This window comes from Coptis chinensis, chromosome 6, assembly GCF_015680905.1.
Source record: "Coptis chinensis isolate HL-2020 chromosome 6, ASM1568090v1, whole genome shotgun sequence".
Lineage (NCBI taxonomy): Eukaryota > Viridiplantae > Streptophyta > Magnoliopsida > Ranunculales > Ranunculaceae > Coptis > Coptis chinensis.
Window position 1 is genome coordinate 41,907,990 of NC_141461.1, and position 17,120 is coordinate 41,925,109.

The window sequence follows — 17,120 nt, forward strand, 5'->3', positions numbered from 1 at the left end:
GAAACAAAAAAAAATCCCGCTAGCATTATTTCAAAAAAATCTCTTTTCTCTCTCACTGCCGTTCTTCTTTCTAACTGCCGCTGTCGAGTACTTCACTCAATTAATTTCGGTGGATAACTCAAACCCTCTTTTCTTGAAACCAAATTTTGTCCCTCCTCCATGCTTAATACCCCTTCCAGTTTCTCTCCTCTTCTCAAAACCCCTTATTATTTCTCTACTCTAATCACTGGGAGGTCGCTCTCAATGACGGGAGAATTTAATTAGCATGGATTTGTATGAGAATGCGCTCGAAGGAAGTATTCCGAAATCTATGTCTAAATTGAAGTCACTCAAGTTTCTGTAAGTTTTATTTGGATAAGGGTTTTGATTGTTGTGTTATTAGATCTTTATTATGTTCTTGTAATTTGTAAACTCACTGTTATCTTGTATTTTGATGGCTTTGCCGTTTGAAAAATAACAAACTCACAGGATCAATTCCAAGAGAACTCTCAAAGCTTTCAAACCTCAAAGTTTTGTAAGAATGAAAAGGCATGGTCGAATGAAAATTAAGATTAAATTTGGAGGTAGTGCATCTCTTTTTTTTATCACCTTTAATTAGTTTGTTTCTCCAGCCTCCTTTTAAATGCTAACCAATTTATTCTATGAGTAATTGCCTGAGAAGCATGTGCCTGGGGTTTTATGGTTGGGCCTGTCCAAACTGAGTTGTTGTAATGTTTCAGGAGAAATGAAGTTGAGGGGATGGATGGGTTGTAATGAGGTGTTGACTTTTGCTAGAAATATTGCAATGCATCCTGAAACTTGGCTTGATTTCCCTCTTGCTGATGATGAAGACTCCGATGGTACACGCGCCCATTACTAGTTAATGCAATGCAGATTGAACTGTTAAAGTTAATATTGAATTCTGATTATACTTTTAACTTTTTTTCGCGTAGATTTTGATTTGTCTGATGCCCAACAAGAGCATGCTTTGGCTGTTGAACGTCTTGCACCAAGATTAGCAGCCCTTAGGATTGAGATTTGCCGGGATATATGAGCGAAGGATGCTTTTGGAAGATTTACTTTGTTCTTTTGCATTCTAGGCTCAATAAACATGATCTTTGAACTTCTCTTAACCCCACGGTAAAAGCTGCGTTAGTGCATTTCCATTTATCATTTATTTATAAATCTGAAGTTATTCATTTAGCGCGATTTTGTCGTAAGCAGTATTGCCTTCATTTAAAGGTCAGAGGTGTCTAGTATATAGTGGCTAAAAGATTGGTCCTCCGTGGTATTTTTGAGACTCTTAGACTCTTAGTCCTCTGTTAGTCCGTTTTACTTTCGGTCTCGAAGGGGCTGGTTTTCTAAAAAAGTTTTTAAGTAATTTGAAACTGGCATTAGTACATGACTTGGGATATTATGGTCTGCCATTTAGGATGCTTACCCATGGTATATAAGTAATAATAAATGGGAAAATAAGAAGAAAAACTTAATCGATTAACTCCACCCCATTACCAACTTCTGGCTAATGGCGTATGAGTATTCAGACCATTTGGGATTATGTTACAACTTACTTGGAACCACTGAAAGCATCTCTAAGTAGACCATATATTCCTAGCAAGCTGGACCCCAAGCTTAAAATGCCAATTTTAAGAATATCTCCTATGGGTCTAACAATTTGGAAATCCAATCTGGTTATTTTCTTTAGGTTATTATCGTATCCAAATGTATATCCTGTTCTTAGTAATATAGGATTATAAGAGAGATGTTGGGCCGGGAAGTGTTATAAGAGAAAATTCAAGCTAACAAGTGTTCGGTTTGATCATTTTTTTATGGACAAAGGAATGGTATAGCAAGATTTTAAATTGCATGACTTGAGACCATATGCTTCATGCTTGGACTATTCGCACACTCGGGATGTCCCTTAATTGTAATGACTTGCACAACATTAAATTTAAAACACATGTATGGTAACTCACAATTAATTAGTTCTTGGAAGAATTTATAGAAACACAGTATACATGACTTTTACGACTTTACAACTGTAATTTATAGTAGTTCAAATCAAGTAATGTAGATGGACCAATCATTTCTACTCATGCAAAGGGAGTGTGACCAATGCACAATTGTTGAGTGGGCTGAACACCAGAGAGAACCTCATAAGTTCATGGAATCTTAGGTAATATATGCCCTTGGTGCAGAATGGGTAAGGACTACTACCTTTTGAATCTGAGTTATAGGTTGTTGGTATGGTACTTAATTTGTTGCTATCATGCCATTTTGTTAGTTGTTTGCATCATCTTATGATAACTTATTACTCACCTGTTTTGATATTTAAAGCATATACAACTAAAAGCGAAAATATACTTTCAGTTACTTGTGTACCAATGTGGAATTACTTTTTGTTCGATAGCGTGCAATGAGTTTCCTATTTAAAGCATTTTCCTATGGAAAAAAAAAAAATTGGTGTATGTAGATATTATTCCTCTGTCTTGCTATTAAAATTGACGGTTTCAATATTGTTGTTCGACTTACTAAAATAAAAAGGTTACCTTCCATGACGTGTTTTTACTTGGTTGACATGGTGTTTGTTCCTATTGCTTATTCTAGAATTGTTGTAAATGAAAGATGTTAGATGGAACCGAAGCTCGAGGGGTCAAAATATTGAAATGACCTTGGTTGAGTACTTTTCTGATGACTTTAATATCTAAGTAAGGTTTGGGGTGGATGTGAAGAAATTCCCAAAACCAATGGTTATGGCTCCTAAGAAGAAAATACTATCTTAACAATGTTTTCCTTCGTGATTTATCTCTCAAAGAAGAAAATACTCATCTTTTTTGAAGACCAGAGGTACATACCCTCTCCCTTCCATATTGTTCTTAGATTTAACCGCAAGGCAATTGTTTAAAATGGCGTTCATTGATTTAGGGTTGTTTTTCAAGTAAAAGGCGATTCTTTTATATAGTTCAAATGGTGGAGACAAGGTAAGCTCTCATTCGATCTGTTTTTTTCTCTCATCTGTCTCTTCGTATTTCAATCCAATTTTTTATTTTCCATTTTATTTTCTTTTCACTTCTATTAAGTTCCAGCTATTCAACCTAAATCCTTGCGCTTGGAGCACCAATATGTTCAACGGGGTTTCCTTAAAACCCTCAATTTGAAATCCTTCATTATCCCATTCATCAAGGTATTTTCAATCTCTTTATTTTGAATAATGTTGATACATCAACAACAAACCTAGAAACTTGTATATGGGGCTATCCTTTTACTGGTTATTGTTTTCTTTTAATGTTTGCATCCTTTGCAGGTTATGAACACTAGCTCCGTTTGTTTATTGGGTAAATTTGTATGGTTGGAACAGTGACATTTGGAGCAAATCCCACTGGTTTTCACTTCAACGGATTATGTTACGGAGGTTCAATCAATTTCAATTTCTTATGTAAATTTGGACAATTTATTTATCCCCCAATTGTTTCCAACTTTTAGACTTATGGGTGTTGGTTGTATATTGACACTGAAAGTTGATGTAATCTCTTCTCCGCTCCCTTTTTGTTTGGTATATGTAGTCTTTTGTCGATAAAAGCTAAGGTATTGTATTATAAAAAAAGCAATTATTATTCTATGATTTTTGCTCTTAGGTGATAACATTGGAGATGCTGGTGAGGATACATACAAGTTAGCTTGAGTGGCTGACTGGATCAATTCTAGCCACATGGACACTGTTGAACTTCCGATGTTTTTCGAATTCCCCAAACATCTCCAGGGTAAAGATACAATCACAAGCCTTTAATTATTTTCCTTTCCCTTTCTGTGTCTTTGTTGTGCACAGATTTTAGTCCTTAAGAGTGACTAATTGACTATCCTCCACTTAGGTGTCCCGTATTCTTGAGTTTATACTTGAACTAGTTACATTATTTCAAAATTCAGTTTGCATGTCATTGTGTCGTTCGGTATGTAGAGTCTAAATCCTTACTCCATGAATATTTTGTTTGCTCAACAGAGTTTAGCTGAAGAAATTGGACAAGATTGGTGACAAGCAAGCAGTTTCTGCCTATCTTTCTCTTAAGTAATGGAGGTTTATGACAGGTTGTGTTAAGGTACCACTTCAATAAAGTGAATGTCATTGTGTAGACAATCTTGTGTATGTTTATTTCTTATGCATTTCATCTTCCCATCTTTCCTTTACATCTTAATGTTGTATCATGTTTCTCAATAAATGTTTACGATTACTCTTTGACCTAAGGCCTTCTAACACAACGGATCAGGGTGAGGCAAGGCGCTAGGTTATATAGATTCGCCTTGGACCCCCCTTGGAAATAGATATGATAGCAGTTTGCAATTACAATACAAATTGTAGCCTTGGGCTGCGGCACATGGGTATTATTCTAAGACTGTCGTTTGACAACCTATTATGACATAACGTGAGTTTGTGAATAATTTAGGTGTTGGCACTATGTTAATAATGGCCTCTGTACCATCCACTATTAGGTGTTGATTTGACATCTTGTAAACCTTACTTCCAAAGAATCCATAGATTAGGTTGGCGTCTTATATATATTGAGAAATGAGCTTTGCTTCAAAGATAACTTAAGGAAATACCACATTGTATACTTGGAGATTCTAATATGTCAATGTATCTTTGTAAGGAAGCACCACGTAACTTTTCCAATTATTTTATCATGATTGGTTTATTATATTTCAGATAAAGAATCTTAGCCGTAAAGCGGCTTACACCTACAAGGACATCTTGGAGTGACGTTGAATGGACTTTGTTAAGTTCATCCAAGAATGTATTATGAACTATTCTCAAGATGAAAACCAAATGCGAGAACAACCACAAGGCTTAAGACATACACGTAGGTGATCGACTTGGGCAAGATTAGGTTCTTTTTTCAATTGGATTTGGCTGATTTACTTTGTATGTATTACATTGGGAATGTGTTATTTACTTCATTATGTTTTGGAATATACAAATATATATTGGTTATCAAGGGAATTGGTGATAATTCAATGAAATTAGCACTTTATGAATGCTATTTGAAATTTAATTGATAATATTCAGAGTGGCTTATTACAGGTCCAATTCTACGTGTATTCGATATTTTTTTTAAACAAAATATATATTTATCACGGTTTTAACCAAACCGTCATGAATAGTTGTCCTTTTTGTGACCGTTCCAACAAGATTATATTACTGTTCTGTTAGAACCGTCACAAACGATATGCTTTTTTGTGACTGTTTTTAAGTGTTTGTTACGGTTTTATGTGGTGGATATAGGCTTATCTAAGGGAATTATTTGTGACGGTTTTGGAAAAAAATAAATGACTCTCACTCCGTCACGGTTTTGGAAAAAAAAAAACAGTCACAAAAGACTTTTTGTCACTGTTTTTAACAGTGATATAAAACCTTTTTTCTTGTAGTATGTTCTTCCTTCTTCTAAAAATGGTGGAGAGATGGAAAAACCTAGTGTTTTTGCCCCCATCCTTCAACCAGTGAATAGTGGATTTCTATTTCCAGAAACTTTCCTCCTTAACCAACCACTCTAGCAACTCAGATTTTAATCCCTTTGCTCTTTCATAGTTGGTTAGGGAGAAAGGTTTAATCAGGACAGCTTCCAACTCTTTATTGATTTTTTTCAGATTAGTAAAGATGTTGCCAAACACCTTCTTATTCCATATAGTAAGATGTTGTTGAGTCATCTTATATTTTAGGATCACATTAATATCAGGCAAATCATGAGAAATAGAATTCCAAGTTGTATCTATAACAGGCATGCAAGCATTGCAGAAAACCACATATTGTAAAAACGAAAAGGTTTATCATGCTTGGCTCTATTATCATCATTCGCATTGAGATTGATCATAAGAGACAGGTGATCCGAACTAGCATTAACAACATTATACACATGCATGTTAGGAAAAAGGACAACCCAGGCATCAGTAGCTATAGCTGTATCAAGTCTCTCGATGATATGATTATGTGGGGCTCTATTATTACTCCAAGTATGCACAGGGCCCTTAAACCCTAGGTCAATCAACCCAAGGTCATTAATCAGCCCATTAAACTCAACCATACTTTTATCAAAAATACTCCTGTCCCCTATTTTTTTCATTAAGAGAGGTGATGGCATTGAAATCCCCAAACAGACACCAAGGTCCAGGAATCAGGGAAGCAACATCCCTGAGCTCAGCCCAAACCCGATGTCTATTACATGCCACAGGTTCACCATGCACAAAGGAAAAAAAACCAAGATTCAGTGCAAAAATAATTATTCAGTTTACCTGTCACTTGGTTCCTAGTAGCCCCCAAGATTTCCAAGTCCACCCCTTCTTTCCAGAAAACAGCTAGCCCCCCACTCCGCCTCTAGCTAGAACACAGAAGCAGCCCCTGTACTTAACCATTCTACTGATCCCTTGCATCCTATCCACACCAACCTTAGTTTCAGACAGACATATAATATCAGGGTCGAACTTTCCTATTAAGTCCTTTAGATTTTGAATCGCCGTGGAGGAGCTTATTCCCCGGCAATTTCAGGCTTGTATCATGGTTGATGAGGCAATAAGAATTGGGTCAGTCTCAGTTGCAGTCATCCAAACAATATGTCACAATACATTGCAGAATATCTTCCTTACTACCTGTTTTTCATGATACTCTAACACCAATATGTTCTCTTATGCTTTCTCAGAATTTAAAATTGATATGTGTAGACCATTTTTCAATTCTAATCTATCCTTGAGTTTTGGGGAGGGAGCAAAAAAAAAAATCATTTCTCTCTCTCTCTATTTTTCCTACAGCCATTATTTTAACACTCGATCTGCTTGAGTGGGCTTGGAATCAAACCCATGACTAGTCTAGGCCCACCGGGTTGTCGGGTTAGGCCCTTTCGACGTCTCTCTCTTCAAATATAAGTATATAACCAAGTTTCCCCAGAGGCCAGATCCAATCTTCAAATAATAATAAAAAAATGTCATCATTCAGCGGAGATGAAACAGCTCCATTCTTCGGCTTCCTCGGAGCCGCCGCCGCTCTAGTTTTCTCCTGTAAGCCAAAATAAAAAATAATAATTATTCGTAATTAATGTTTTAATTGTCATTAAAATTGTGTGTTCAGGTATGGGAGCAGCATATGGGACAGCGAAAAGTGGAGTAGGAGTAGCATCAATGGGAGTAATGAGACCAGAGCTGGTTATGAAATCGATTGTGCCAGTTGTTATGGCTGGTGTTTTGGGTATTTACGGTTTGATTATTGCTGTTATTATTAGTACTGGGATTAATCCAAAGGCCAAATCTTATTACCTTTTCGATGGATATGCACATCTTTCCAGTGGACTTTCTTGTGGTCTTGCTGGTCTTTCTGCTGGTATGGCTATTGGTATTGTTGGTGATGCTGGTGTCAGGTATTTTTTTTTTTTTTTTTTCATTTCTTGTGCTAAGTTACTATGTTATTAATGCATGCCATCTATTATTGAACATTTTAATATGTGAATTGAATATTGGCATTGAAATTGTGTGAGTCTGTGCATTTGTTATACATGTTCATTCCCATTGAGGAAAGGTGAAATGTAACCCTCCTTTGCGCTGTTTATGAGTCAACATTTTGGTATCATCGTTTTCTTGTTTCAATGGCCTTTTGGGTCCAAACTCATGGGGAATTTCTGGCGTTTTTTAATAGTTGTGTTAAATGTGTAATCATGAGATGCGCTGGAGAAATCCCATGTGAGGCACCAGGAAAATGTGCATCTGATGTGTGGCTGTCAGGGTGCTAGAGTCACACGTAACATATCCTTCGTTCGAATGAGTCGCTATGATTTGTTTTCCCCTAGATCCTTACAAGTTTACCTGGGTTTTGATTGGAAGGGTAATTTATGTTAAGAATTAACTTATTTTTAGTAGTCAACATGACGTATAAATGCCGAAGGGATGGGATAAGAGAGGACTTACCTGTGCAAAATGAGAAGGTACATACAAGTACTAGCGGTATTGTCAACAATAGAAATCAAATGATCTAAAAAAATGAGGACTAAATATTCTTCTTTTGAACCTTCCCCCCTGAAGTTAGAGAGATAAGATCTTATGGTATGAATTGGGGATGACTTAGAATAGTGCTCTGGCTTTGGGAGGATGAAACGCCAAGGGCCATAGGCGAGAGGCCGAGAGCTGAAATATGAAAAGGATTAAATCTGTCTTTTACTCTGTGCCCTCAGAGGAGTGTTTATAATACTTCACCTTAAGGTCAGGTGAAATCACATGATTATAGGTTGGTTCGAGGACAGCTGGTGGGCCCCAGACAGCATGCATATCCCTCTTTTTGACGTTTCGTACTTATTTAATCTTGTGGTCCTGTTATGTACGTCTTAATTTAAGTAGCACCTTCACCTTGCACCCTGTGTGAAGCTGACTGAGCGTGATGCCTCTCCAGCTAGCTGCCAGGTGGGGTTGACGTGGCTCCTTGTGGATCTCCAGACAGCTAATGCCTAGTTAACCGCCCTTGTTTTACATACTTTTAGGCCAGCTGGATCCTACTTGTTTTCCACGTGGGATATCTTATTTTTAGGTATCTTCACGCCTTCACTTTAGGAAATGTTCATGTCATTTATGCTATTATTTGTATAAGCTAAATTATTATAATATATACTACCAATCCTTTGATTTAGCCTAGTCATTCTTAATTGAAAAAGTTAATGTTCTTATTAAAAAGATTAAGAAAAAAAAATCATTTCTTACTTTGGTAAAATAAATTGATTATTTAAATCGATGGTTAGGTATTTCTGATTTATACATGTGACTATTAATGTTAAGTGTGCAAAAGAGGTGATGTAATTGGGAAGACAGTGAAGCAGTGTTTTAAAAATTGGCCTAGGCAGTGCCCAACCCACTCGCCTAGGCCTAAATCGGTTCAAAAAGTGGTGTACCGATTAGGTGGGCCAGGCGGACTATTTGGTGGGGCTCTATTTTCTTTTTCTTTTTCTTTTTTGAAAAATGGTTAAATGTCGAAAATAAAAGGCCCATGGAGACTTAAGATTTGAATGAATTTAAAGAACTATAGCCCAATGTAAATTATATACCACTATAAGAAAGAGAGTGTTTTAATATGAAGTCGCTCTTCGGTCTCCCTATTCAACATTTCAACTCGAGCACACTTGCCATCTTCAACTCTTACGCTTTTTTGTGACAAGTATTTTTGTTTGTGTGTGTGTGTGTTTTTTTTGAATTATGGTAAATGTTTCATTTCTTCATTTCTTGTAGTATGGGTGTGTATGACAAAACATTACAATATATAGTAGGGGAAAAAAAACGCCTAGCGCCTAGCCTGTCTAGGCGCTCTCCAACCGCCCGACTACTGCCTAGCAGTTTTTAGACATTGCAGTGAAGCGTACTAGGAACTTTAGCTAAGCTTGATATAATTAAGTTTTGGAGAAATGTGCTGATAACACGAAAAAATAAAAGGTTCAGGGAGGGGATCTAGTAATGTTGCTAAAACTGTGAAATACCTAAGTTCAACATTTTCGAGACAAAATGCAATCAAGACATTCGAGTTTCGAATTTTGACTTTTGATAGTTATTGTTGGAAGAGGAACACCTTTACAAACTTATGTCTTCAGCATCCGTGGTTATTAGAAATTAGAGTTACCCCTTGCTGTTCATGACAGCTGTGTGCCTTCAGCATACCAATGTTTTCGGCATCTTATTAACTTTTTTGAATTTGATGTTGTGTTGATATCATTTGAAAGATCTTGTATAGTTGTTTCCAACCAGTTTATATAAACCCAATATGTAGATCAAAAGTCATGATATTCAGAGTTTTAAAAAATAAGAAATAAAAAGTGCAGTATCACCTTTTTATCTTGCTGTTTGACTAGATTTTTCACTTGTCGACTTAAAAGCCTTTAAAGGCTTTCAGTCATATTTGTTTACCTATGCTTTACTTGTTTATTTAGTGGTGTGCTGTCCTTGTAAGTTATAACATAGATAAGGAGTGCGTCAAATAAGATTATATTTGACATAAGTATTTATGATAGTAGGTATGATTGATATGATATGTTTTCCTTTAGAAAGATATTTGAGATCCTTGAATGTGAGCGTTATTTTTTGTTAATGTCAGTGTCAAACTCTCAAATAGACTTGATAACCGTCGTGCCTTGGAGATGAATTGTTGATTTCTTTTATTTTTAAGAGCATGAGCCCACAGTTGAGGTCAGATGCGTTAGTCTTGTATCATATAATAGGATAACTGTTATTATTATGTTATAATTACAACTGGATTAGAATTACTTCCCCCATTCTGACTTGAATTCAGGTCATCTCTATTGTAGCCCCTAGAGCGGCATCTATTTTTAAATGTAGAGGTGGACCACGACAAATGTAATGCAATTATCCTCTATTTGGCCTTCGTATGTGAAGTTTGCGAAATGTTCTGGCATATTTTGGCATTAATGAAAGCTATGCCTAGTCGTAAGGTGTACATGTTACTTCCACCTAGACATAGACACCATGGTGTCAATTTCTATTATATGAATGGATGAATGAATCGACCAAAAATAAATGAACCCAACCAGCTTGTAACTGTTTAAATGATGTGGTGCGCCCACATAACATGCCGAGAACGTCCCATAATCCATGTGTTACTTGTGATTTTTAGTTGTTTGTCTATTTTGCAAGTGCTATGTTGGCACAAGCATTAATTCTACACCAAAATATAACACTTTGCATGAATCATGTGATTTTTCCTTGAATCATTTGTCTTGTAACTGAAACGAAATAAAATTTAGATGAAAATCTAGGTTTTTGACAACCTAAGTGGCCTGGAGAAATCAATTCTCTTAAGGTCTAGGGTTTTCAATGAAGCTTCACATGGAGAATTTTGAAAAGTATCTCTTTGGGCTTCAGCTTCTCGAATTAGTACTTTGTTGCCTGAAAAAGGATTGGTCTCCTCAAGTATGTTGGATCTGATTTAACGGTGTATTACTTTTTGTGTTTAATCTAGGTTTCTACCATTCTAGCTTACTTTTTGTACCGCTTTACGATTCACGATTTAACAGTATTATACATATGCTCAAATGGGCAACCTTTGCTGTTTTCACAGCAAGACCAATGTTCAACTCCGAAGAATTTGTTGTTGGATTTGTTATTAATTCAGTTTAAAAACCCAGAAATCCGCCAAGTATGAGTAAAATTGTCCCCTCACATGAAGAGAGGTCAGTTTCCCATTATGCACATATGTGTATATGTAGTGTAAGCGTTAGTCTCCTTTAAGCCTTTATAATAAAAATGATGAGAAAAATAATAAAATTTTATTTGTGGATAGGTAGACTTGCTATTCTCTAATCACATTAAATCCCCTTTCCTGTTGAAGGTGGGAATTGGACTTAATACCCGATTCAATTGTAACTTGTAAACATGAAGTTGCAGCTTGCTCACTTGCTTGCTCCCTTTTAGCTCTTTGTCAAGTAGTAGTTTTTAACATACTACAGTAGTACGTTAAAAATCTCACTTGGACCCTCAAATTTGATAATGGATGCTAATGTAAATTATCAGTTTGACCAGTTGGGAGCCTAAAAAAATCAGTTCTATCGTTCGGTATGCATAATATGTGGTACAAGGTGGCGCCAATAACACTGAGGTTATGGATGTTTGAGACCATGGATGGATAAGTAATACTAAGTTCTTTAGTCATACCTTTAAGACAATGTCCCTTCAGTTTGGTTAGGTTGCCAGTGATATTCGTTGCTACTGGTTGGTTTATTTTTGATGAAGCTCCTTCTAATCATTGTTTTGCCATTTGTAGGGCTAATGCTCAGCAGCCAAAGCTCTTTGTTGGGATGATTCTCATCCTCATCTTTGCTGAAGCTCTGGCATTGTATGGGCTCATTGTTGGTATCATCCTCTCCTCCCGAGCAGGCCAATCTAGAGCAGACTAAGTAAAGGCGATCGACGCTGATGTTATCCTCTGCTTTATTGGAATCACCTTCAATTCATCTGAGATTAGTTATTGTAGCTCAGAACTTGCATGTTCTGTGAATTCTTTACTCTGGACCTGTCTTTATTCTGGACGCCTTGTTGGGCTTGTGTTGCGGTTTACTGTAGAATGCAGAATTAGTTTCTTCTGGAATAAAGCTCATGGAGCTGCCTTTTGTTTGCCGGTCCTGCTGTATTTGCATATATAAGCTGCCATTGAAACATCACTATAACAGAAGTGCTTGTATGACATTGCTATATTTACGAAATGATCTTCACCTTTTCTGTTGTTTTATGTGAGTTATAACTAATAAGGTGGTGGGTAATATCTTTTTAGGTCATGATTGCTAAAGAGCCCAACAGGCTCATACTAAACCGAGCAGATAATATGTCATTATGTCTTGTGTAAGAATGGACGTATGTCAATTGTTGATATGTCTACTGCTGACATGACAACTCACGTGTTCAAAAGTCAATTATGTATCAGAGTTCCCGATTTGGGATTTGAGATTTTTCCAATATGGGCGTATGGCTAATACCTATTAGCATATGGAAAGTAATATGTGCTCAGACCTTATATCTGATTAGTGTGGAAACTTCGAAAGGCTGGTCAGATTACTTAAATCGGTTTGTGCTTAACTATGGGCTTAACAGTTAAGGCTAACGATATGTAAACAACCAGTTGGTCTTACATCCTCTGTAGCCTTTCTTGTTTCAGATTCTGGGTTTTGTATTGATGTATTGAATTGTCGTTTTTGTATTGATGTATTGATCTGTCTCATTGTCTTTGCATGAAGAGCATTTCTATCACCCTGGATCCATACATATGTCGAGGTTTTGAAACCAGATACCTAGCTCATTATTAGGCTCAATTAAGAAAAACTTGATCCAACACTACCAAGTCTAGCTTGATTTCCAGGTCTAATTTTTTTCTGGGTCCTTGACTGCTTGTCAAGCAGAACAGAGTGATGCAGGAACTGGGAAACTGTCTTTGAGACCATCTTTTGCGAGTCCTCAAATGAACTAGGATTATGCATTATTTTGGCTCATGAGATTATGTATACCATGAAGCATAAACAAGGTAAATTTGGGCTCATGGCCATCAAGCTTGATATGTCCAAAGTTTTTGATAAAGTGAATTGGCAATTCCTTTTGTCCATTCTTAGTTCTCTAGGGTTAGATTCTCATTTAGTTACTCTAGTACATCAATGCATATCCTCCCCCAACTTCTTTGTTTTGGTTAATGGTTCACCTTTTGGACATTTCAAATCCATAATTGAGACAAGGTGACCTTTTGTCTCCGATTCATTTTATCCTTACCATGGAAGTTTTTTCTTGAATTCTAGAAAAGAAAACTGATGATAAGAGTATCCATGGAATCAATATATCAAGATATAGCAAACCCATATCCCACCTACTGTCTGCAGATTATGCTTTTATCTTTTGAGGCTGAGAAACTTTTAGAAGCCCTTAGGTCCTTTTGTGACATAACTGGTCAAGAGATCAACTTCAAGAAGTCTGGGATTCATTTCAGTAATAACATTCATCCTGAGCTTGCATCATGCATCATGAAAACTCTTAACATGAGATCAATAAAAATTGGTGAAAAATATCTTGGTTCCCCTCTATTTCTTAGACAACCAAAATTTGAGATTTTTAGTGGTATCATCACTAAGGTTAACAACAAATTTGCTAGCTGGAAAAATAAATTACTTTCCCAGGCAGCAAGAACTGTCCTCATCAAATCCATTTCATCAGTTATCCAAACTTTTCACATGAGCCCTTTCATGTTACCATCTCATATCACATCCACCATCAATGGTTTGCAAAGAGATTTCTGGTGGGGAACCTCCAAAGGGAAAGCCCATCCTCTTTATCTTAAAAGTTGGAAATTCATATGTCAGTCTAAAAAATCAGGTGGGATAGGTATAAGAAATATGGCTATCAATAATTATGCTCACTTGAGTAGAATTATCTGGCAAGTTATAACTATTGTTGTCTGAACAACTCAAAGGTAAGTACTTCCACAAAACTGTTGTCATGCACTCCATATATAAACATGGCTCTTCTTGGTTCCGGTACAGCTTTCAAACTTACTTGAAATCTATTATTGATAATTCAATTTGGAAAGTAGGTTTTGGACTTCTTATTAACATATGGAAGGATCAATGGATACCAGGTCTCAATAATGGGAAAGTTCCAAACATCAACATTGTAAATATTGCTTTCAATACTGTCTCTGACCTCGTCGATCATAATACTAGAACTTGGAAAACAAATCTTCTATCTCATCTCTTTGATCCTGACACTTGTATACACATAGAAAATATATTTTTGTCTAGGAAACACTTGGATGATTAAATCATGTGGGTGCACACTTCTAATGGCACACACTCTGTGAAATCTATGTATAATGTTCTAAGCACTTAATCTCAAGTGAATACAAACAGAACTAGTCTTGCTTTCTGGCACAATGATAACAATCCAAGAGCTGACATTTTTGCTTGGAAGTGTTATAATAATATGATATCCACTAGAGATCACCTTGCAAATATTCTCTATGTTCCTGATAAAAATTGTCTTCTATGTGATATGCACATTGAATCCATACACCATCTCGTGCTAGCCTGTCCTTTTACAAAGGCTTTATGGTATGCCACACCTTAGCACTTAAGACTAACCCATTTTGTTAATATGAAGATGAAACATTGGATTGATATGTGGTTTCAACCACCGACAAATTGGTTGATTGAAAAAAATTCTTGGAAACATTTTTGTTTAATGATTTATTGGGAAATTTGGTTTGAAAGATGTGAAGTATACCATACAAAAAGAAAACCAAATTTTTTTAGACTAACAAAAGTGGTTAGTGCTTACTTTGAAGGCCTGAGCAACACTGACTTGCAGGTTATAAGCATTAAATATGCTACAAAGACTTCATGGAGACTATCATATCTCAAGGAAATTGCCTTAAACTGAATGCAAGCTTTAACACAAACGACTCGAAGACATCTTTTGGGTATATTTTAAGAGACTCAAAGGTTTTTTTTTTTCTGCGTGCAGGAACTATCCGAGGGAATTCCAACAATGCAAAAGAAGAGGAATGCAAAGGACTGCTCAAGGTCTTGGAATGGAGCAGGAAGTTTGAATGCCGAGAACTAGATGTAGAACTGGATTGTAAAGCTATTGTCGACTATCTAAAGCAGCATAAAGCCAGTTTGTCATCATGGAACTCAATGTTAATGTTAGATGATGTACAAAGTTTATTGTCCACTGTTGGGACAGTGTCATGCAACTGGGTGCATAGAAGTGGTAATGTAGCAGCACGTCAGATTGCTAGTTTTGGAAAATATATAGCTAGGGATGTATTATGGATAGAACTTCCTCCACCTTGGCTAATATATGGACATCCTGAAAAATATATGGACATCTTGGAAAAGGATCAGATAAAAAAAGTCTGTAACCTGGACATATAAATATTTCCAATCTCTATATATATATATGTGTGTGTGTTAATTACCAAAAAAAAAAAACTAGGATCAGAATAATATCAATAACTCTATAGCAATAATCTAATTTAATTCATACTTTTCATGACCCAACTCCAAACCTTGACGTCTTACTGAGGGCACAATTAGTATATGCATCAGAACTCCACCATCTGACGTTTTTTTGTGTGTCCAAAACAGAATGAAAGGCAGAAGCTGTTGGAATCTCTATGAGTATTTCGAAATACTAGTGTGTGTGTGCCAAGTGGATGAGATGAACTAAGTGTGTTCTCTCCACTTTAGTACATTGTGGATAGTCCCACATTGGTTAACCACCACTAGCAAGTGAGGTATATGAGGAATTCCTCTACCATAAGGGCGTGCCCTTAGAGTACAAATGCTTTTGTGTTAGGAGGGAGGACTCACCCAAAGCCACACACACGCCCGGACCGCACTGAGCCGAGTCGGGTTCAAACTTGGGCTTGGGCTTATTGTCTAGTGGGTAGTAGCTATCTAAAAGCCTAAACTTATTTTGCTTTTGCAGCAAGTTTCGCGCTCACATCTGGAAACCAGCTACCTCCTCTATATAAACACTGTTGTGTGTCCATAGAGAGTATATAATCCAGAACTAGGGAAACAGAACTCGTGACTGCCCTTCATCACACCCCACCGAAATCAGAGAAACAGAACCTCATCCTATTCTTCTTCTCTTCTTCCTGTCAACCGTCAGAGAGAGTTATATTGTTATTCTAGAGGGTAGTCTGTTCTAGTGCAAAGTCAAACTGTTGTTAACCATTGAATCCTGTGAGGAAGATGTCACTATTGCCTTTCTGCACCATTGGAAGGGGCGAAATCTTTCCTTAAGGACAACCTAATCCGCGCATTGGTTATTACATATTATTATGTCCTGGCCTTGTCTCTTTATTGTTTTCTTTATCAGCATACAACAATCTTAAGGAAAGAACAAGATGTCTACACCGTCGACACCACGCCGATCAAAGAAACCAATTCTAGAGTCATGGAAGTTACTTCGACTATGAGAGATGATGCACCTCTATTGAATGCTCGCAACTTACCCAGTGTGTCAAAGATTGAGTCCTTCAACGGTTCACACTTCAAGCGATGGAGAGAAAGGGTATTCACAGCCCTAGATGTACTCAACTATGCAAAGTATCTCACTGATACAACACCCGTGGAGGGTTCTAATGATTTCGAAAGAAATCAAGCTGCTTGGCTCAATGGAAATAAGGTATGTCGTCATGCTATTTTGAGTATCTTGTCCAATGAAAGTTTTTATATTTATTGTTCAAATAAGAATGCACATGATATATGGGAGAGTTTGAACAAAAAATACATAATAGAGGATCTTTGGTAATTTAAATATGTTATTGGGACTTTTCTAAAGTTTCAGATGAGAGAGGATAGAGATGTAACGTCTCAAATCCATAATTATCATGTGTTGATTAATGATTTGAAAACTGAGGGTATTAATTTACCCGAAACCTTTGTTGCTGGATGTTTGATTGAGAAACTCCCCGAGTCTTGGAAACACTATAAAAATAGTATGAAGCATAAGCGGAAGCAGATGACTCTTGAGGATGTGATCATTCACATTCACATAGAGGAAAAGAACAAGACTCGAGATGATGTGTTGTCTAAGGAATTCTATTCTAAAGCCAATATCATTGAAGGTAATCCCAA

The 17,120-nt window shown here is 36.6% G+C and overlaps 1 protein-coding gene and 3 long non-coding RNA genes across 6 annotated transcripts; all 4 read left to right on the forward strand.

Moving 5' to 3' along the window:
- Positions 1-232: 232 nt before the first annotated feature.
- LOC147493019 (uncharacterized) lies at positions 233-1,313 on the forward strand. Its single transcript, XR_015200338.1, has 3 exons — positions 233-563; positions 720-839; positions 933-1,313. It is a non-coding gene; the product is annotated as an uncharacterized LOC147493019 (long non-coding RNA).
- A 1,252-nt stretch (positions 1,314-2,565) lies between these two features.
- On the forward strand, positions 2,566-4,740 carry LOC147493020 (uncharacterized). 3 transcript variants are annotated; one of them, XR_015198997.1, is made up of 6 exons: positions 2,566-2,960; positions 3,060-3,163; positions 3,284-3,415; positions 3,615-3,740; positions 3,977-4,073; positions 4,679-4,740. It is a non-coding gene; the product is annotated as an uncharacterized LOC147493020 (long non-coding RNA). The 3 variants fall into 3 exon arrangements; XR_015198998.1 differs by having other exon boundaries at positions 3,066-3,163; positions 3,284-3,391; XR_015198996.1 differs by having other exon boundaries at positions 3,284-3,391; positions 4,679-4,739.
- Positions 4,741-6,792: 2,052 nt separating this feature from the next.
- AVA-P1 (ATPase, F0/V0 complex, subunit C protein) lies at positions 6,793-12,221 on the forward strand. The gene is made up of 3 exons (XM_086564965.1): positions 6,793-7,017; positions 7,088-7,373; positions 11,762-12,221. Exons 1-3 carry the CDS (start codon positions 6,942-6,944, stop codon positions 11,892-11,894), a joined length of 495 nt encoding a protein of 164 aa, XP_086421091.1. The 5' UTR covers positions 6,793-6,941; the 3' UTR covers positions 11,895-12,221.
- Positions 12,222-13,756: 1,535 nt separating this feature from the next.
- Positions 13,757-15,202, forward strand: LOC147493022 (uncharacterized). Its single transcript, XR_015199850.1, has 2 exons — positions 13,757-13,945; positions 14,995-15,202. It is a non-coding gene; the product is annotated as an uncharacterized LOC147493022 (long non-coding RNA).
- Positions 15,203-17,120: the final 1,918 nt, after the last annotated feature.

What these genes read in the sequence shown, in the direction of transcription:
- AVA-P1 (XM_086564965.1), top strand. Translation starts at nt 6,942, where the DNA reads ATGTCATCATTCAGCGGAGATGAAACAGCTCCATTCTTCGGCTTCCTC. An exon ending in CGCCGCTCTAGTTTTCTCCT is followed by an intron (nt 7,018 to 7,087) that starts GTAAGCCAAAAT and finishes TTGTGTGTTCAG; the next exon opens with GTATGGGAGCAGCATATGGG. An exon ending in GTTGGTGATGCTGGTGTCAG is followed by an intron (nt 7,374 to 11,761) that starts GTATTTTTTTTT and finishes TGCCATTTGTAG; the next exon opens with GGCTAATGCTCAGCAGCCAA.